The sequence below is a fragment of the Acipenser ruthenus genome, chromosome 44 (assembly GCF_902713425.1).
Source record: "Acipenser ruthenus chromosome 44, fAciRut3.2 maternal haplotype, whole genome shotgun sequence".
In the NCBI taxonomy this organism is placed as follows: domain Eukaryota; kingdom Metazoa; phylum Chordata; class Actinopteri; order Acipenseriformes; family Acipenseridae; genus Acipenser; species Acipenser ruthenus.
The window spans coordinates 8,298,341-8,320,167 of record NC_081232.1 but is presented as its reverse complement, the minus strand read 5'-3'; the positions used below and the strand labels follow the sequence as shown (position 1 = coordinate 8,320,167).

At 37.1% G+C, this 21,827-nt stretch overlaps 1 protein-coding gene and 1 long non-coding RNA gene across 5 annotated transcripts in view; both read left to right on the top strand.

The window, feature by feature from the left end:
• Positions 1-4,604: 4,604 nt before the first annotated feature.
• LOC131709702 (uncharacterized) lies at positions 4,605-8,950 on the top strand. Its single transcript, XR_009311580.1, has 3 exons — positions 4,605-4,802; positions 5,912-5,996; positions 7,619-8,950. It is a non-coding gene; the product is annotated as an uncharacterized LOC131709702 (long non-coding RNA).
• A 2,157-nt stretch (positions 8,951-11,107) lies between these two features.
• The window catches only part of LOC117398767 (erythroid membrane-associated protein-like), a 112,211-nt gene continuing 101,491 nt past the window's right edge, over positions 11,108-21,827 (top strand). For 2 of the 4 annotated variants that reach the window (XM_059012317.1, XM_059012318.1), the window contains exons 1-16: positions 11,108-11,272; positions 11,990-12,056; positions 14,512-14,538; positions 14,635-14,670; positions 15,168-15,209; positions 15,986-16,075; positions 17,651-17,677; positions 17,780-17,821; positions 18,325-18,360; positions 18,573-18,614; positions 19,293-19,376; positions 20,543-20,578; positions 20,788-20,814; positions 20,925-20,960; positions 21,518-21,544; positions 21,659-21,694. In XM_059012317.1, coding sequence (XP_058868300.1) covers positions 12,035-12,056; positions 14,512-14,538; positions 14,635-14,670; positions 15,168-15,209; positions 15,986-16,075; positions 17,651-17,677; positions 17,780-17,821; positions 18,325-18,360; positions 18,573-18,614; positions 19,293-19,376; positions 20,543-20,578; positions 20,788-20,814; positions 20,925-20,960; positions 21,518-21,544; positions 21,659-21,694 — 610 coding nt within the window. In that variant the 5' untranslated portion in view covers positions 11,108-11,272; positions 11,990-12,034. Of the gene's footprint in view, positions 11,273-11,869; positions 12,057-14,511; positions 14,539-14,634; positions 14,671-15,167; positions 15,210-15,985; positions 16,076-17,650; positions 17,678-17,779; positions 17,822-18,324; positions 18,361-18,572; positions 18,615-19,292; positions 19,377-20,542; positions 20,579-20,787; positions 20,815-20,924; positions 20,961-21,517; positions 21,545-21,658; positions 21,695-21,827 lie in introns of those variants that run through there. The other 2 variants (XM_059012319.1, XM_059012320.1) reach the window with 2 other exon arrangements.

Here is a 21,827-nt window from a genome sequence, read left to right as displayed (position 1 = left end):
CATACTTCTTATTAATTCCACTGGTTTGTGAAGAGTTCCACTTAAATCTGGGCTTGATGGTTTCATTCTCTTAAAGTGCATAAGAGTGAGGGGTTTCCTTGAATTTCTTAATGCCCAATACCCATTTTAACTTTTAACTGTGCATTTAGTATGGTCAACCTATATATCAATTTAATTAACTTAACAAAATTGAGTTATATATCAATAGCATATTTTTGTTATTATTGTTGATGTTTTGTTTTTACTGTTTTGTGGTATTTATATATTTTTTGATAAAATTACATTAACATGTTATAAACTGTATACTATGGGTATGTTGTGCTTTTATATTGTGCTACTTTAAATATGTATTATATTGTATTAAATTTTTATATGTATAAATGTAATATTTTGCATATATTTTCTCTAATAAACTGGTTCACTTCCAAAGACATCGCTATTGATCTCACATGTTTTCAACCTTGTATTGTATCCATTATTATAATTTTTTTTACCCTAACATGTTTTTATTTGATCAAAAAAGTTTAATTTGCTGTAAGAGCTTATCACATATTACCAGATGTAAAATGGTATAATCACATGTGATATGAACTGGGTCTCGAGAAGGCAGTGAGTTACTGTTTTGGGTCCTAACATAGAAACGTTTAAGAACCCACAGTATGGAGGATATTCCATGCCCAAATTCAAAATAAATAAATACAGGAATAAATAAATACATTAATTAATTAAAATAAATACATGGGCATTTATTTATTCATTCATTCATTCATTCATTCATTTATTTATTTATTTATTTATTTATTTATTTATTTATATTTATTTATTCATTTATTATTTTCCCTTTTTATTTATTCATTCATTTATTTATTTCTCTTTTGTCACTTTTCATTTCATTCTGTCCGTTTCCTTTTCTGCTTCGTTTTCATTTCGATGTGACGCGAGCTGCTGTTCTTTTTACATTTCACTGTGCCGAAACTACTACTGTCAATCACAGCCAGTGGGAGGTATCAACAACTCCATTGGCTGATGATTTGCCAATGGCGTTGATGCTGCCCGCTGACTGACCCATTAGTTGATTGTTGGCTGTGAAATTCAAAACAAGTTTGACTAAAGTTACAGTTTATCAAACAGAGCCTGTCCTGTGTTTTATTTATTTTTTCGTTCGGAAATACAAATACATGTTGGTAGTGTCTCACTACTTAATTTAAAATAATTTGCAAATAAAATGACACTTGCGAATCAAATTGATGCAAACTCTGTGTCTCAGAACTGCGATATATATTTTTTTTACATAATTACAATGTTAAGCCCCGTGTTGTGGGGTAAGGGAGAGTTTGTGTGTGTATCGAGTTCTGGTAATTTACATATTATAGTCAAATTGTCTAGAAAACAATGTGCTTTTTAAAATTCCACGTGATTAGCTCTAGTAATGCTAGATGGAAAATGCAGATTTCAGCATTACAAGAGCCAATCAAATCGCGTGAAAGCACAGTGGGTGGAGCTCATTTGCATACAAACGCCAGATTTAGCTGGCCAGTTAAATATTTAGCTAAATGTTAAATCTTGTAAGTAGAGTTATAAATTATATCTGAATGTACACATTTTATATATATATATATATATATATATATATATATATATATATATATATATATATATATATATTCACAACATTTTATAAATCTGGGGAAATATACAAGATTTAAGTTGAATCTGGAAAAAAAGAAAATATTAATTCTTTTTTTTACACATGGAACTCCATATTTTAAGGTGTTAAGATAATTTCTTTCATCAAAGAGCAGATTAACAGTGCGCTTTTCCTGCCATGGCGTTAACTATTGAACCTTTTATTTAACCGCAGTGATTAATGGATTATGTGCTCAGTGTTTGATTAGAGACTAAGACAGTCATTTCACTTACTCGTAAACTTAATTAAATAAAATCTAAAACTGTAAAGATTCAACTTTTAGAAATGTGTATTATCTGCAACACAAGAACAACTTGGTTTGACATTACGCAGCAAATGAGCTTTTCAGGGTTTAAGCTTATATAAATCGGTGCAGGCGTAGCATTTAGCTGATTTACGATAAGGGAGATGAAGCTCCACTGAAGGCAAATCCAGGTACACTTTAGCATTGCTGAAAACAAAATACTACGTAAAAGCTTAAATCAAGGATTTATATTTTATTTTATTTTTTCCTTGTTCCCCTGCAGTGCCACTACAGTGAAAAGAAGTGACGTGCTCCAACATAAGCGGCTGTCCCAATTAAACGAGAGGCAGTTGAGACGACCCGAGTCACGCTTTGTTGAATCTTAATGAAAAGAAAGCAAATGAAATCACATCACATTATGATTAAATGATAAATACATCATTGAAAATACGAGTCAATGTTTTTATTATTCCTAAACAAAGTGAATCGCACCTGCGGTGTTGACACGCCAACTTTCTTTGCAAGAGCAGCCTGAGAAACCACAGGAGACTCCTCCTCCTCCTCCTCCTCCTCCTCCTCCTCCCCCTTCAGGAGCTCAGCGTGCTTTACTCAATGTACTCAAGTCACAGTGTAATCACACACTCCCTGCACAGCGCTGCACCACCTGTCTTGCTCTGAAAAGCGATCTCCATTCATCATTTGAAAATACTGCATCCCAGTTAAACAAAGTGATGTCCCAATTAAACACCGTCAATAGCATTGGGAAGAACCGTCTCCCAGAGTTGTATCCCATTTCAGCAGCAATACCAATTAGGTGGTGTGTGTGTGTGCAGCCAGGTTAGTTTATAATAAGCAGTGTTGGCGTGTATTCACAAGTGTTCAAAGCTGGCATGTTTGGTGTAGGCTCTAGGTCCTTCTGGAAAAATGGGAGGGAGACCCTGTGCATCCTGTAGCTGAAGTGAACCTGCAAGAGAGGCTCATGGGAAGTGTAGTTTTTCTGGTTGTGAATCTGTAGGCATTCACAATGGCCCTTTCCTTGTGGGTTTAATTTCATGAAACTTTCCAGGAGTACATAGTCTATAACTAAGAGCGCTGTGATGTGTAATAATAATGATAAACAGACAGACGAGTCTTTGAATATTTAGTGACTCCAGTGTGTAACGTGGTATGAATTTAAGATTTCTCTTGTGTGTACAGAGATGCAGACGGAGCGTGCAAAGAGGATGGACTCTGCAGGAGAAGAAGCGTCCCTGAATTCACCTGAGCTGCCCTGGAACCAGTAAGACCCCCGATCCAGCGTGAGCATGTTTTGATATCGTCAACCAACTAAGGTTATCTAATCACTTCAATTTGGCTTTAGGTGACTAAAGCAGAATGGCAGCCAAAAAAAGAAAGATGGACGTAAGGAAGTTTTTTTCTTTTACAAAAAGTCAAAGTGTAAGTAGGAAGATGTTATTAAAGTAATAAACACAATTGATAATGATTCTCATAGCAAATGAAAAAATAATTTACTAATGAAGTTAGCAGAGTCATACTTTCTCTCTAAACAGCATGCATCAATTTATCATTTTATCAGGCGAGTGAAGCAGTGCAACCTGGTAAAAGCAGTACAGAGGCAGGTGGAGCAACAGGGTCGCCGGTGAGGTCTGTAATGGCTTAGTGATTATAACAGTGAAAGTGTTAGACTCAGTTTTGAGATATATTATTGTTTGAGGCACATTGTGATATGATAGTAGGCTAATCCTGTATAGTAATACTCAGCAAATAAAGTTAGCATAGCCATATATTTTCTCTTTATATGACATGCATCAGTTTATTATTTTATCAGGTGAATGAAGCAATGCACCCAGGTACGAGCAGCAGCACAGACACAGGAGAGGCAGGCAGAGCACGTGAGCGTGCATGTGCTCATGCTTGTAGTGGCAGGGGTAATGGTAGCTTACAGTAAGGCTGGGTTAGGTTATAATTCAGGTTATTAGTAATTCTATAGCAGGGATGTCAAACCAGCTTCCAGGAGGGACACTTTATCATAGTGTTTTAAGTGTATACCAGCCAACTTCATGTCAATCAGATTGTCCGCGATTCATGTCCAGCATTCATTTCAAGCCACCAGATGTGACCATTTAAGCTGTCTCCTAAAAAATTTCTTCCCGGGCGGGCATGCCCCCGAACTCCCCTAGCGACCGCGACTCCGCCCCCCTAAATAATTGTGTCCCCACCAATGTTCAAACCAAACCTACGCCCTTGATTAGAAGCACCCCAGCTCCACGCCCCCTGAACGACGCAAGCTAACATTTAATTGAATCAGGCTGAACAAAACACATTTTGCTTTTTGCTTTTATAAATAAATCATGTATTTAAAATACAGATTTTTACAATCGAAGGGTATTTACCACAAGCATTACCCCGTCTTCAAAACCAGACCACCGCAAGAAAACAAGAAATGATAAAGACAGAAATAAATGAATAAACACACACATTAATAAATATAACGAGACAAAGCATTCCCTTTGCAAACACTAAAACACAACTTTAAAACACTTTACCTTTCCACGGTTGTCCGCAGTGTTCACACAGTCGACTTTCTGTGGGTGTGTTTGGTGTCACTCCCTCTACTTTAGACGAGTCTGCTTCGCCTGTCAGCGCTAGGGCCAATCTCATTTCATTTCAGTTTTTTTACAGGGAGTTTTGCTTGGGCGTTGTCAAGTCTTTTGGAAATAAGCTGACTCCGCCAAAGCCGCGCGGGTAAAGAACGGATAACCAATGAAATGGTCCCTGTAGCGCTGAGGAGCGCAGACTCGTCTGTAGCAGGGGGAGGGACACCAAACACAGACCCACAGGCTGTGTGAGCACTGCAGACACGCGTGGAAGGTAAAGTGTTTGAAAGATGTTTTTATTGTTTGCAAAGGCAATGCTTTGTCTTGTTATATTTATTAATGTATGTGTTTATTTATTCATTCATTTATGTCTTTATCCTGCCCTTGTTTTCTTGTGGCGGTCTAGTTTTGAAACAAAATATGTTTTGTTGAGCCTGGTTCGAACATGTACTGTAGTTGGCAAAAGCAACATAATTAAACACGAAGCTATCAAAACGGAGGAAAACAACTAACTTATTTCAGTGTGGCTTTTAGCGTGTACCTGGAATTGTAACAATGGCGTAACTGGAGGGGTGTGTGTGTCTGAATGTTGACAACGAGCCTGCAGTTATTGGAATTGTATCATTAACAGATCATGAGCGCCCTCTGTGGACATTCTTGCTAATGCAGTCAGCACTCGCATATCTGACCCTGTACAGTTTTGACGTCCGTGCAGGTTTAATGAGTGTGACGCATATCTGATTATTTCATTATGGCCCGTTCCTATGGAGGATATTCCATGCCAAAATTAAAATAAATAAATACAGGAATAAATAAATACATAAATAGATAAATAAATGTCCATGTATGTATTTATTTATTTCCCTTTTTATTTATTTATTCATTCATTTATTCATTTCTCTTTTGCCACTTGCTTTTTACATTTCACTCTGTCCATTTCCTTTTCTGCTTCGTTATTTACATTTCGATGTGATGCTAGTACACAGAAAGAGTACCTGGATAGAAATCAATATTGCTAAGGGGGCTAAAACCAATTCCAAAATGTTTTTCCAATATTATAACAGTAATAGAACATTCAAAGAGGAGGTTAAATCTCTAAGAGACACAAATGGCAAAATCATAGATGAAGAAAAAAAAATAGCAAATATATTAAATTATTACTTTTCACAGGTTTTTACAAAGGAGGACACGGACAACATGCCCCACATGTCGACCTGTTCCTATCCAGTTTTAAATAACTTTAGCATAACAGAGGCAGAAGTGTTAAAGGGACTAGGAGCTTTTAAAATAAACAAATCCCCTGGGCCGGATGAGATCCTCCCAATAGTACTCAAAGAAATGAAAGAAGTTATTTACAAACCGCTAACCAAGATCTTGCAACAGTCTCTTGACACAGGGGTTGTACCAACAGACTGGAAAATAGCACACGTAATACCGATCCACAAAAAGGAAGACAAAACCGAACCAGGTAACTACAGGACAATAAGCCTGACTTCTATTATATGTAAACTTATGGAAACTGTAATAAGATCTAAAATGGAAAATTACCTATATGGTAACAATATCCTGGGAGACAGTCAGCATGGTTTTAGGAAACTAACCTGCTTGATTTTTGAGGATGCGACATCGACAATGGATAATTGCAAAGCATACAACATGGTTTATTTAGATTTCCAGAAAGCTTTTGAGAAAGTCACGCTTAAAAGATTAATTCTCAAACTGAACGCAGTAGGGATTCAAGGAAATGCATGCACATGGATTAGGGGGTGGTTAACATGTAGAAAACAGAAAGTACTGATTAGAGGAGAAACCTCAAAATGGAGCGAGGTAACTAGTGGTGTACCACAGGGATCAGTATTAGGTCCTCTGCTATTCCTAATCTACATTAATGATTTAGATTCTGGTATAGTAAACAAACTCGTTAAATTTGCAGACGACACAAAAATAGGAGGAGTGGCAAACACTGTTGAAGCAGCAAAGGTCATTCAAAATGATCTAGACAGCATTCAGAACTGGGCAGACACATGGCAAATGACATTGAATAGAGAAAAGTGTAAAGTACTGCATGCAAGCAATAAAAATTTGCATTATTAATATAATATGGGAGATACTGAAATTGAAAAAGCAATCTATGAAAAAGATCTAGGAGTTTATGTTGACTGTGGGGAAGCTATATAAAAGGCCAACAAAATGCTCAGATATATTGTGATAAGTGTTGAATTTAAATCAAGGGAAGTAATGTTAAAACTTTACAATGCATTAGTAAGACCTCATCTAGAATATTGTGTTCAGACCCTGAGCAAGTCACTTCACCTCCTTGTGCTCCGTCTTTCGGGTGAGACTTAGTTGTAAGTGACTGCAGCTGATGCATAGTTCACACACCCTAGTCTCTGTAAGTTGCCTTGGATAAAGGCATCTGCTAAATAAACAAATAAACAACCAAACGAGCAAGCTAGGCTGAATGGCCTCCTCTCGTTTGTAAACTTTATTATGTTCTTAAGTCACAGTGTAATCACACACTCCCTGCACAGCACTGCACCACCTGTCTTGCTCTGAAAAGAGATCTCCATTCATCATTTGAAAATACTGCATCCCAATTAAACAAAGCGACGTCCCAATTAAACAACGTCAACAGCATTGGGAAGAACCGTCTCCCAGAGTTGTATCCCATTTCAGCAGCAATCCCAATTAGGCAGGTCCGAGTGTGTGTGTGTGCGTGTGTGCAGCCAGGTTAGTTTGTAATAAGCAGTGTTGTCGTGTATTCACAAGGGTTCAAAGTTGGCATGTTTGGTGTAGGCTCTGGGTCTTGAAGAAATGGGGGGGAGACCCTGTGCCTCCTGTAGCTGAAGTGAACCTGCAAGAGAGGCTCATGGGAAGTGTAGTTTTCTGGTTGTGAATCTGTAGGCTTTCACAATGGCCCTTTCCTTGTGGGTTTAATTTCATGAAACTTTCCTGGAGTATATAGTCTATAACTAAGAGCGCTGTGATGTGTAATAATAATGATAAACAGACAGACGAATCTTTGAATATTTAGTGACTCCAGTGTGTAACGTGGTATGAATTTAAGATTTCTCTTGTGTGTCGGTACAGAGATGCAGACGGAGCGTGCAAAGAGGATGGACTCTGCAGGAGAAGAAGCGTCCCTGAATTCACCTGAGCTGCCCTGGAACCAGTAAGACCCCCGATCCAGTATTGTACTCCAGGGTTTCTTTTCTCTTAGCTTCAATGTGTGCCCTTCTCGTCCTGCTCTCTGCGCTGAGTTTGATGCGTCACTTTCTCCCCTTCTTGTCTTCTGTTCTGTTTCAAGTTTCTGCTCACTATTGAACTTGTTTCATTGGCACCGGATCACATCAGGCAGCCTGGGAGCAAACTGTCCCAGTGAGTGTCCGAGTCATAAATGTGCTGAACCCTGCGTGTGTGTTTATAACCCTGTGTGTGTGTTTAGAACCCTGTGTGTTTAGAACCCTGCGTGTGTGTTTAGAACCCTGTGTGTATGTTTAGAACCCTGCGTGTGTGTTTAGAACCCTGTGTGTTTAGAACCCTGCGTGTGTGTGTTTATAACCCTGTGTGTGTGTTTAGAACCCTGCGTGTGTGTTTTTAACCCTGTGTGTCATTTTTCTACTCTGCGTGTGCGTGGGAGTGTGTGTGTGTGTGTGTGTGTGTGTGTTTGTGTGTGTGTTTATAACCTTGTTGCTCCCTGTGTGTGTGTGTGTGTGACAAATGTTTGTTTTATTTATTTCTTAGCAGACGCCCTTATCCAAACAAAAACACATTTCAAGAATCACAGTATAAGTATTTATACAATTAAGAGCAAGATAAAATACAATCACTTATAAGAGTATGACAAAATACAATTCAATAACGGAGCAGATAAGTGTCACTGATAGTTACATCAGGATACGATTAAATACAAAATACTACAGATTAAATAACACTTGTGACAGATTAGTCTCTAAAGTACAGAATTTAATGTAGTAATATAGGGAGCTGAGAAAAGCAAGTAAAGCACATTTAAGGAGAATTGATAAGTGTCCAGAGCGAAAAGAGGAGTTCTACAGGTGCTGTCTGAAGAGGTGAGTCTTGAGGAGGTGCCGGAAGGTTTTTCCAGAATTATTTTTTCAGCTTTAATTCCTAACGACAAAGATTGAACTTACTTAAAAATGCTGAGAGATCGTGTATTTCGGCTTGATCTGTTAGTGAAATGTTGGATGATGAGTGTAAAATAAAGATTGAAGTTCCATGTATTTTTTCATGGATTTATTTGTTAGATTCCCAGATTTAACGTGTCAGCTAAATGTTGACTCAACAAGTATTTTTTTTTTTTTTAAAAAGACAAAACATTTTTTCCAGATTTAATTGTCATGTTGACTTTAAATGTTGAATTTGTTTTGCATTTTCAATATTTATAAATTATAACTGAAAGTACGCATTTCAGAACTTTGAAGTATGTTTTTGTTAACATTTATGTATTAAGGTAAATCTGAAAAAAATGGTTATATATATATATATATATATATATATATATATATATATAGTGTGTGACTTTGCAAGCTCACACAGTGTTTCTCAAAATTCCAGAACTGTCGTGCTCTGTTTGTGTTCAGTGATTTTAATAATTGCATCTGTAAGGGTGCTTTAGCACTTGAGAAAAACTGTCATTGAAGTCTGCAGTGAATGAATGAACCCCCTGTAGTCATGGTTACAATGTCATTCCTTTATTTAGGGTGCTGCCGTATTTAAAACACACAGAACAGTGGAAACAGAAACAAGAAACAAAACACAACCTGCTATAGTTATACACTGTATCACACAGCTATATATATATATATATATATATATATATATATATATATATATATATATATATAATACAGAAAACAGTGTATTGTTAAATATGTAATCATAATTTTATCAAAAAGTTAGTAAAATACAGTGTTTTGTTAAATATGTAAGAGAACCTTCACAGCCAGTGACAGAGGCAAGTTTCCTAACAGGGTACAGATTAACTATCGTATTTATTTTCTTAATTTTATCAAACTTATTAAAATACAGTAGAGGAATGTAAAAGAAGATTAGCATCAATATAACACAAGTCAGAACATTAATCTCAGCCAGCAATAATATCCAGGTGATATTCCAGCTTCAGTGTAAATATCAACTACATGGAAAAGCGAGCATTCATCCATGTGGCTTTTCTATACAAACCAATACCACTCCTAAACCATATATAACGGACCATGTTGGTTTTTCTCAATTTTGTTGAACATGAAGCAAAAAAAAGAATTACATCCCAGTATGGTCTGATCCCATTTCGAGTGAAACAGAATTATCTTATTGATCTTTGTTCAGGATCACAAGTTCTTCCCTGTCAATTCCTGGATCAAATAAAGGGAAGAGATTCCCAGAGAGTTTCCCCAGGAAGGTGTAAATAACACAACGATCCTCCACCCTGTAAAAAGAGAGCATGCCCTCTTCATAATCCAGATGCACCCCGACCTTCATGGGGGGCAGCACCTTGAGAGGGGTCACGGGGTCGGTCAAGGCACTGAGATCATGTCCATTGAGTAACTGGAGCATCCAGTAACCTTCCTTGGGACTCATATCGAAAGCTCCTTTCCTCTTGGTAGACTGGCTGGCCACACCCAGTGTCCAGTTGGTCCTCTTACCCACGTCCACCTCCCAGTAGTGTCTACCTGAGGTGAACCCCTCCCTGCCCAGCACAAAAGGATGGTGATCAAATCTCCGTTCAGTGTTAGGGACATTCTTGTCATTGTAGTCATTTCTCACACGTTTCCCATCTTCAGACACAGTGAGACGACAGTATGCTATATCAGGGTCCAGAGTCACAGCCACTGGAGACGAGAAGCAAGCACCCTTAATCATCAATGTTAATAGACATAGATTTTTAATGTACAGCAATAGATATATTTTACTATGGATGGATTCATGTATAAGATTGTTTATGGTGTTTATACAAGTGCTTTATATGATGAAGAAACTACAGCTCTGACCAAAAGTTTTGCATCACCCTCAATATAGAATGAACTAATTCTGCTTCATAAAGTCGAATGTAAACCTGCTCAATAATGTTACGTTAACTTTAATTACACACAGCTTTGTAGTTTTCCCAGATACTTAATGAAAATAACTGACATTTTGAAAACTAACATAAAATAATTACTATACTGCTATTATGGCTTCAAGTAGACTTTTTTTTTGCAATATGATTAAGCAGTTTCATTTGAATACATCATGATGTTAAATAAAATATCTAAGTTATGTTCATATAGTTTTTTTATTATAATGTCTCAATCATAAAATTCTAGGTGATGCAAAACTTTTGTCCAGAGCTGTGTGTTTAACCCTAAATAATACAACAACTTTTAGTGAATTAATTATTTCAAGTATCTGCTTAGCAAGGCGGCATCATTTGCAACAGTGCTGTTTGCACAGCCATTCTGCAGCTGAATTTGAATAGATGCTAGAGAGAATCCAGAATGAGATTACATATATATATATATATATATATATATATATATATATATATATATATATATATAATACAATGCTGAGTCTCCTGCTTTTTCTGGCGGTTCTTTTTACGAGAGTGGAAGAAAAATCGAGCGGCAGTTTGTGGAGTTTCTGTATTACTAATATTAAGGAAACCCCCAAACTAGCGCTGCCATTTTACACCAGGGCTGAACAAACAGGACCTCTCACATGTTACCGACCTGCACAGAAAGGGTAAGTATTTATAGGAAGAACTTGTTTTGTGCAACTATTGCACTTTTTAGCGAGCGGAGAGTGTCAGTATAATGAACGAGAAGTTATATGCTAATATTTGGATGAATAATAAGAGCTCTCGATCCATATGTTTAGGTTTCATAAATCCTCCGAGAATACAATATACAGCTCCGGCCAAACGTGTTGCATCCCCCTCTATATAGAATGAACTAATTGTGCTTCATAAAGTCTATGTATTAATATCAATGTGGGGACAACATTTGAGAAAATGTCCCCACAAAGATAGTACATGTATACAAGCTAATTTTCCAGTCCCGTTATGATGCGCGTCTCTATAGCGAGTCTGTGAAAGTGAAAGTATTTTAGCACAGAAATGCCTCTCTTGTTCGCCTAGCTAAAAACAACAAGAAAACCGACATTTTGAGACACTCCCGAAAAGAACAAAACCTTCCACTGAACGACTGAGGCAACGAGAAGAACGAGAGAGAGAGAGAGAGAGAGAGAGAGAGAGAGAGAGAGAGAGAGAGAGAGAGAGAGAGAGAGAGAGAGAGAGAGAGAGAGAGAGAGAGAGAGAGAGAGAGAGAGAGAGAGGGGGGGGACAGTTTGTAATAGTTGAACTGAAATACTCATTTCTAAACCGCCAATGAGATGCATGTTATATATATTATTGGTGTTCTGAAACAGACAGAGATTTATTTATTTTTTGTCACTAACCAGGTCCGGTTTCTGTGCAACTTGCCGCCCTATATAAAGTGAAAGTCTATGGCGACACGACGCCAATCAGGTAATTATTATTATTATTATTATTATTATTATTATTATTATTATTAGCATGCTTTTGATTCAGCTTGTATTGTGCCATTGTTCTGTGTGCTCGGATGTAACCTGGTTTCTGTTTTGAAAAATGGTCTGAACCATGTACAGAACTTTCAATTGGGTTTCTCCGCGGTATGTGGGATTTTGAAATGACCTTTTTCAAAATAAGCACTCCAGCAGCTCCAGCTGTGTGTGGCAGCGACAAACGGAATATAAAACAGTGACAGGATTTACAGAACAATCACTTCACACCCGCGCAATACCGCTTTGTATCACGAGGCTAACAGAGTCACCATTGGGAATAGTAACGTGATCTTGAAACCCAAAATCAAAGAACACCACAAGCAAATCGAGTGCGTGAATAATTCACATACATGAAAACAGAATCCATTATACTACTCCGCGCTACAATATAAATACACAAATGAAACAACGCGAGTGTAGAATTTTAAACACACAATAAGAATGTAAAGCAAAGAGAAGTACCCGAATTTAAATGTGACTCTGGTTATAAAATACATCGCCGGAAGCGACTCCAAGCACTCGTGATAGCAGACTCCAGTCGCATCACTCCATTCTGACCACGGTTACAATGCTTTAAAACGGAAGGGAAACAATGTGCGGGGGGGAGATGGGGGGTTAATAAGCTCAGACATCCTCATCTTTGCTTTTGTAGCAGCAATTGTTATCTGGAGCCATTATCACGACTGACCTAAAATATAAATACATACATGCATCTGATCATGTATATTATGGCAGTAATATATTTTTTAATTTTAGTCGTCGCCAATGTTTTTTTCACCCGGTTTTCTCCCAAATTTGGAATGCCCAATTATAATTTTTATCCTGGTTCACTGCTGCAACCCGCCTGCCTCACGGGAAACAGAGGCTGAAACACGCGTCCTCCGAAACGTGTTCCTGCCAAGCCGTCATTTTTCGCACTGCGGATCCACAGCGAAGCCACCAGACCTATAGTGCCGGAGGACAACACAGATCTGAAAGGCTTCACTGCGGACCCGCAGGCGTCCTGTCAGCCACAGGGGTCGCTGGTGCGCGGTGAAACATGGATTGCCCTGCCGACCTAAGCCCTCCCTACCCGGGCGGGACTCAGCCAGTTGTGCGACGCCCCCTAGGACCCCCCGGTCATGGTCGGCAATGACATAGCCTGGATTTGAACCTACGATCTCCAGGGGCCGGTTTTTCAAAACGTTTAATCTGGATAACAGTGATGCAGATTTTGTTTTCCGATATTTTGTGTTCCAGATTTCTTTTATCTAGATCGTTTTGATTTGTTTTTTCAGTCATTGTTGGATTGCTTGTATCCACATTATAAATGATGCTTCCGAAGTTCGATTTGTTTTTAAAGGAATCTCAATCACAAAATCTAAGATTACAAAATCGGGATCACTTAATCTATAGGTTTTGAAAAACACACACAGCGCGCTTCACAGGTTTGTTCATTTATCTGTTTTTGGTGATTTCAGTGGAATTAATCCTTTGTTGTGTTTATTATATAGGTAATGTATTCTTTCTATATTCTTATGATTTATATTCTGTCATGACTGTGTCCTCACCATGAGTAGCTCATTTATTATTATTATTATTTATTTCTTAGCAGACACCCTTATCCAGGGCGACTTACAATCGCAAGCAAATACAAATACATTTTTCAAGTGTGACAAACCACAATTCAATAATACAGCAGATAATAGTGAAAGTTACATCAGGATATGATTAAATAGTGATAGTTACATCAGGATATGATTAAGTACAAAATACTACAGGTTAAACACTTGGCAGATTACAGTATTCTGAAGCATAGGATTAAATGTAGTAAAATAGGGGGCAGATAAGAGCAAACTAAAGCATATTTAAATGAATGGTGATAGTGTCCCAGGATACAACAGAGGAGTTCTACAGGTGCTGTTTGAAGAGGTGAGTCTTAAGGAGGCGCTGGAATGTGGTCAGGGACTGGGCAGTCCTGACATCTGTAGGAAGGTCGTTCCACCACTGCGGAGCAAGGGTGGAGAAGGAGCGGGCTCGGGAGGCAGGGGAGCGTAGCGGAGGTAGAGCCAGTCTTCTAGTGCAGGCGGAACGGAGAGGTCGAGTGGGGGTGTAGGGAGAGATGAGGGTCTGGAGGTAGCTGGGTGCAGTCTGGTCAAGGCATCTGTAGGCTAATGCGCTGCTAGAGAGTTTAGAGGACGAAAAGGATAATGTACATGAAAAATAAATACACAAATACATCAATTAATACATAAACAAATCTAGAAATAAATACATACATGTCTGTATATGTATTTATTTATAAGTATATTAATAATGTAACTAATGCAATGAAATCTAGTCATATCACCCTTAATGATGAATCTCAACTGTTCCAAACTAGTAAAACTAACCAAGCTGTCTTTGTTTGTGTCTTTTAGAAAATGATGATCTTCAGAAGAATTATGGCAAGATTAATCAATTTATCTCAATATTCTTTTTATTAAATTACTGAAATTATAAACCAGAACACAAACTAAACTTTTCACTCTATTCTGTTGTAGAAATTTTAAAAAGCAAGAATGAGAGACTGGGAAAAGGTAAGTGTATAAATAATCTGCAAACAGAAAGTTTCCATTTCAATCTCCCTTTATCAGAAACCCTAGCAGTTCTAATTCTAAATGCTCTGCAGTTTGTTTGGAGAATATTAAAGACTTACAAACACACGTCTCTGTTGTGATTGAACTACATTTTAAACTGAAATGAGGGAATGCTGTACCGCTAATGAAATGCAAAATCATCCATTGGAGAACGTGTTTGAGCATTGGGACCATTTTTGGTCTTATAAGTATATTAATAATGTAACTAATGCAATGAAATTTAGTCATATCACCCCTCATGATGATTATCAACTGTTCCAAACTAGCAAAACTAACATAGCTGTCTTTGTTTGTGTATTTTAGAAAAGGAGGGTCTTCAGAAGAATTATGTCAAGATTATATATGTTATATATGTCAAATATAATTTTTTTAAATATTATATTGAATTACATGAGTTCATGAGCTAAAATACAGACTAAACTTTTCATTGTTTTCAGTTTTAGACAGTTTAAAAAGAGAGAACGAGAGACTAGAAAAAGGTAAGTGTATAAATAATCTGCAGACAGAAAGTTTCCATTTCAATCTCCCTTTATCAGAAACCCTAGCAGTTCTAATTCTAAATGCTCTGCAGTTTGTTTGGAGAATATTAAAGAGTTACAAACACACAAATTAACTTCTTTAAACAAAATGTAAATACATTAAAAACACCAGAACACGAATTACCAGAGAGAAAAAAAGACTCGTGTCTCTTTAGCTAGCCTGTAGCTGTGTGTGGCGTGACAGTGCAGATTAGACAACCACGAGCTGATCATGCGATCGTCACCCGAAGAATCATAGAACACAAAAGAAATCGCGGAAACAAAAAGGAAACAGTGGACAAGACTTGATATGATTTGGCCACGAAATGCTCGCCCTGTTCCGGAGTCGCGGGGGAAGGAAATGTAACACTCCAGACACCGCAGCACCGCACGCACGCAGGCACGCACACACACACACGCACGCACACACACACACACACGCACGCACGCACGCACACGCACATACACACACACACACACACACACGCACACGCACATGCACACGCACACACACACACAAAGAGGAACCTGAAAATTAGCATCTCCGGTCCATTTGAACGGAAGTGGCTTTTATCTCCGCTTCTATATCCAGCTTCCATAGACTTGCATCATAGAGGCGCAATGTGATTCTGTATTAACTCGCAGCCCTTCATCCAGAGCCTCTCTCACCCAGCACACACAGCGCGCTTTCACAGGTTTGTTCATTTATGGATTTCTCCTCTTTCTTGTGTTTACAGAAGTCTATTTTGCAGCGGGTTTCTGCGTTGCTGTAGTTGTTGTTCTGATTTTACTGGCAGCAGGCATCCTCTGTTTTTCTTTTCGTATAGGTAATGTATTCTTTCTATATTCTTATGATTTCTATTCTGTCATGACTGTGTCCTCACCATGAGTAGCTCAATGCGCTGCTAGAGAGTTTAGAGGAGGAAAGGGATAATGTACCGAATTAACATGAAAAATACATACACAAATACATAAATTAATACATAAACAGATCTATAAATAAATACATACATGTATGTATATTTATTTATTTCGACATGTATTTATTTGTTTATTTATGCATTCATTTATTTATTTTTCATTTTGGCATAAAATATCATCCATAACCAAAACTATAATTTAATACAGTATACGTTTGGCTACATTAAAATAGGAGTTATCTAACTTTATTTTGTTTTCTCTCTGTCCTGAGGTACTTTATTTTATCATTGTGTTCTATTAAATGTATCTTCTCTTGTTTCTCCGTATCTCATGAAACTCGCGGCTGTTTTGTCAAAGTTTCTCTGAATATCTAACGTGTCTCCCGACAGTCCGAAACTCACTGGCTCCATCTGTTTGAACCCGACTCTTAACCCGAACGCTGTTTCCATCATAAAATGAAACACTTTTCTGCTATTTTCCGACAGGCGGAATGGGTGTTATTTACATAAAGGCAGCGGAACAACTAATCAGTATTTAAATGAGAAACCTCTATGTTAATGACAGCTTTTACGTAATTTCACGATTTCAGTCACCTGACAGGTGGGATCGAAAGGTGTAAAGGCGGAGCGTGTTTAAGGAGACTCTGAGAAACAAGAGAAGATGCATTTCACAGAACACAATAATAAAGCAAAGTACATCAGGACAGAGAAAAAAATATATACTGTATTAAATTATAGTTTGTATTTAATTATTTATATATTTGTTCATTTATTTATGTGTTCGTTTATTTATTTTTCATGTTATTTCGGTAGCCACTTCATTTCCGTAACATTCCTCATACTGTCAGAATCGTGGTTTTGCGACTGTTCTCATCCTTCCTGGCCATTTCTTATGTTTGCTCGGAATTTGAAAAACAGTCGGAAAACTGAAACTCCGCCACAAAAACCCGCGCGACGATCTGAAAAGCTTTGCTATTCAAGCGAGTAAGGGGAAAGACAGTGGCGAGCATGCGCAGTACAAAAAGAAGCAAAAAGTGATGAGAAGCAAAAAATGAGTGAACACCGGATCACAAACCTGTCCTTGTTTTCTGTTTTGGCTCGTTTAAAAAGAGAGATGAAGAGGCAATTGTTTAAATAATCTGCAGACAGAAAGTTTCCATTTCAATCTCCCTTTATCAGCAACCCTAGCAGTTCTAATTCTAAATGTTCTGCAGTATGTTTGGAGAATATTAAAGAGTTACAAACACACGTCTCTGTGATTGAACTACATTTAAAACTGAAATGAGGGAATGCTGTATCCCTAATGAAATGCAAAATCATCCATTGGAGAACGTGTTTGAGTACTGGGACCATTTTTGGTCTTCTAAGTATATTAATAATGTAACTAATGCAATGAAATCTAGTCATATCACCCTTAATGATGAATCTCAACTGTTCCAAACTAGTTAAACTAACCAAGCTGTCTTTGTTTGTGTCTTTTAGAAAAGGAGGATCTTCAGAAGAATTATGGCAAGATTAATACATTTATCTCAATATTATTTTTTTAAATATTGTATTGAATTACATGAGTTCATGAGCTAAAATACAGACTAAACTTTTCATTGTTTTCAGTTTTAGACAGTTTAAAAAGAGAGAACGAGAGACTAGAAAAAGGTAAGTGTATAAATAATCTGCAGACAGAAAGTTTCCATTTCAATCTCCCTTTATCAGAAACCCTAGCAGTTCTAATTCTAAATGCTCTGCAGTTTGTTTGGAGAATATTAAAGAGTTACAAACACACGTCTCTGTTGTGATTGAACTACATTTAAAACTGAAATGATGGAATGCTGTACCGCTAATGAAATGCAAAATCATCCATTGGATAACGTGTTTGAGCATTGGGACCATTTTTGGTCTTCTAAGTATATTAATAATGTAACTAATGCAATGAAATCTAGTCATATCGCTGTTCATGATGAATCTCAACTGTTCCAAATTAGTAAAACTAACATAGCTGTCTTTGTTTGTGTACTTTAGAAAAGGAGGGTCTTCAGAAGAATTATGTCAAGATTATATATGTTATATATGTCAAATATAATTTTTTTAAATATTGTATTGAATTACATGAGTTCATGAGCTAAAATACAAACTAAACTTTTCATTGTTTTCTGTTTTAGGCATTTTAAGTGGAGAGAAGGAGAGACTGGGAAAAGGTAAGTGTATAAATCAATCATTTGAAGAAAGAAAGTTTAACAAAAATGATGGAATGTTGTATCTCTAATTAAATTACAAAAAAAGAATGCATTGGAAACACCTATATTTGGTCTTTAAGTATATTAATGAAATCTAGTCACATCACCCTTAATGATGAATCTCAACTGTTCCAAACTAGTTAAACTAACCAAGCTGTCTTTGTGTCTTTTAGAAAAGGAGGATCTAAAAAGAGAGAACAAGAGACTGGGAAAAGGTAAGTGTATAAATAATCTGCAGACAGAAAGTTTCCATTTCAATTTCCCTTTATCAGAAACCCTAGCAGTTCTAATTCTAAATGCTCTGCAGTTAGTTTGGAGAATATTAAAGAGTTACAAACACACGAATTAACTTCTTTAAACAAAATGTAAATACATTTAAAACACCAGAACACGAATTACCACAGAGAGAAAAAAAGACTCGTGTCTCTTTAGCTAGCCTGTAGCTGTGTGTGGCGTGACAGTGCAGATTAGACAACCACGAGCTGATCATGAGATCGTCACCCGAAGAATCATAGAACACAAAAGAAATCGCGGAAATAAAAAGGAAACAGTGGACAAGACTTGATATGATTTGGCCACGAAATGCTCGCCCTGTTCCGGAGTCGCGGGGGAAGGAAACGTAACGCTCCAGACACCGTAGCACCGCACGCATGCATACGCAAACACACACACACACACACACACACACACACACACACACACACACACAGAGGAACCTGAAAATTAGCTTCTCCGGTCCATTTGAACGGAAGTGGCTTTTATCTCCGCTTCTATATCCAGCTTCCATAGACTTGCATCATAGAGGCGCAATGTGAGCCTCTCTCACCCAGCACACACAGCGCGCTTTCACAGGTTTGTTCATTTATGGATTTCTCCTCTTTCTTGTGTTACAGAAGCCTCTTCTAAAGTGGGTTTCTGCGTTGCGGTAGTTGTTGGGATTTTAGTGGTAGTAACCCTCTGTTTTGCTTGTTATACAGGTAATGTATTCTTTCTATATTCTAATGATTTATATTCTGTCATGACTGTGTCCTCACCATGAGTAGCTCAATGCGCTGCTAGAGAGTTTAGAGGAGGAAAGGGATAATGTACCGAATTAACATGAAAAATAAATACACGAATACATAAATTAATACATAAATCTATAAATAAATACATACATGTCTGTATATTTATTTCGACATGTATTCAATTAATTAATTATTTTTTCATTTTGGCATAAAATATCATCCATAACCAAAACTATAATTTAATACAGTGTACGTTTGGCTACATTAAAATAGGAGTTCTCTAACTTTATTTTGTTTTCTCTCTGTCTTGACGTACTTTATTTTATCACTGTGTTCTATTAAATGTATCTTCTCTTGTTTCTCCGTATCTCATGAAACTCGCGGCTGTTTTGTCAGAGTGGCTCTGAATATCTAACGTGTCTCCCGACAGTCCGAAACTCGCTGGCTCCGTCTGTTTGAACCCGACTCTTAACCCGAACGCTGTTTCCATCATAAAATGAAAAACTTTTCTGCTGTTTTCCGACAGGCGGAATGGGTGTTATTTACATAAAGGCAGCGGAACAACTAATTAGTATTTAAATGAGGAACCTCTATGTTAATGACAGCTTTTACGTCATTTCAGGATTTCAGTCACCTGACAGGTGGGATCGAAAGGTGTAAAGGCGGAGCGTGTTTAAGGAGACTCTGAGAAACAAGAGAAGATACATTTCACAGAACACAATAATAAAGCAAAGTACATCAGGACAGAGAAAAAAATATATACTGTATTAAATTATAGTTTGTATTTATTTATTTATAAATTTGTTCATTTATTTATGTGTTCGTTTATTTATTTTCATGTTATTTCGGTAGCCGTTTCATTTCCGTAACATTCCTCATACTGTCAGAATCGTGGTTTTGCGACTGTTCTCATCCTTCTTGGCCATTTCTTATGTTTGCTCGGAACTTGACAAACAGTCGGAAAACTGAAACTCCGCCACAAAAGCCCGCGCGACGATCTGAAAAGCTTTGGTATTCAGGCAAGTAAGTGGAAAGACAGTGGCGAGCATGCGCAGTACAAAAAGAAGCAAAAACTGACGAGAAGCAAATATTGAGTGAACACCGGAACACAAACCTGTCCTTGTTTTTTGTTTTAGCTCGTTTAAAAAGAGATATCAAGAGACTGACAAGAGGTAAGTGTAATTAATTTGCAGAAAGATAGTGTAACAAAAATGATGGAATGCTGTATTGCTAATAAAATTACGACAAATGCATTGGGCAACTCCCATATTTGGTTTTCTAATGTAACAAATGCAATGACATCTAGTCACATCACCCTTAATGATGAATCTCAACTTTTCTAAACTAGTAAAACTAAACAAGCTGTCTTTGTGTCTTTTAGAAAAGGAGGATCTTCAGAAGAATTATGGCAAGATTAATCCATTTATCTCAATATTCTTTTTCTTAAACTATTGTATTGAATCACATGAGTTCATGAGCTCAAATATAAACTAAACTTTTCACTCTTTTCTGTTTTAGACAGTTTGAAAGGCAAGAATGAGAGACTGGGGAAAGGTACGTGCATAAATAATTTGCAGAAAGAACGTTTAACAAAAATTATGGAGTCTTCTTGAACAAAGAAGACTACGCGGCGATGTGATTCAAACATTCAAAATCCTAAAAGGTATAGACAATGTCGACCCAGGGGACTTCTTTGACCTGAAAAAGGAAACAAGAACCAGAGGTCACAAATGGAAATTAGATAAAGGGGCATTCAGAACAGACAATAGGAGGCACTTTTTTACACAGAGAATTGTGAGGGGCTGGAACCAGCTCCCCAGTAATGTTGTTGAAGCTGACACCCTGGGATCCTTCAAGAAGCTGCTTGATGAGATTCTGGGATCAATAAGAATGGCCTCCTCTCGTTTGTAAACTTTCTTATGTTTCTTATGTTCTTATCACTAATAAAATTACGACAAAATAATGCATTGGGCACCTCCCATATTTGGTCTGATAAGTATATTAATAATGTAACTAATGCAATGAAATCTACTCACATCACCCTTAATGATGAATCTCAACTGTTCTAAACTAGCAAAACTAACCAAGCTGTCTTTGTTTGTGTCTTTTAGAAAAGGATGATCTTCAGAAGAATTATGGCAAGATTAATACATTCATCTCAATATTCTTTTTATTAAATTAAACCATTGTATTGCATCACATGAGTTCATGAGCGGAAATACAAACTCAACTTTTCATTTTCTATCTTTTAGAGACTTTAAAACAGGAGAAAGAGAAGGTTGAAGCAGGTAAGATCATTATAAATCATATAAAGGCAGTCTGTACAATTTCAAATGCAATTGATCAGAAACACGTTATTATTTTAATAAAGTAACACTGAAAACCAATTGTAGGGAGAATATTAAATAGTTCAGAACTCTG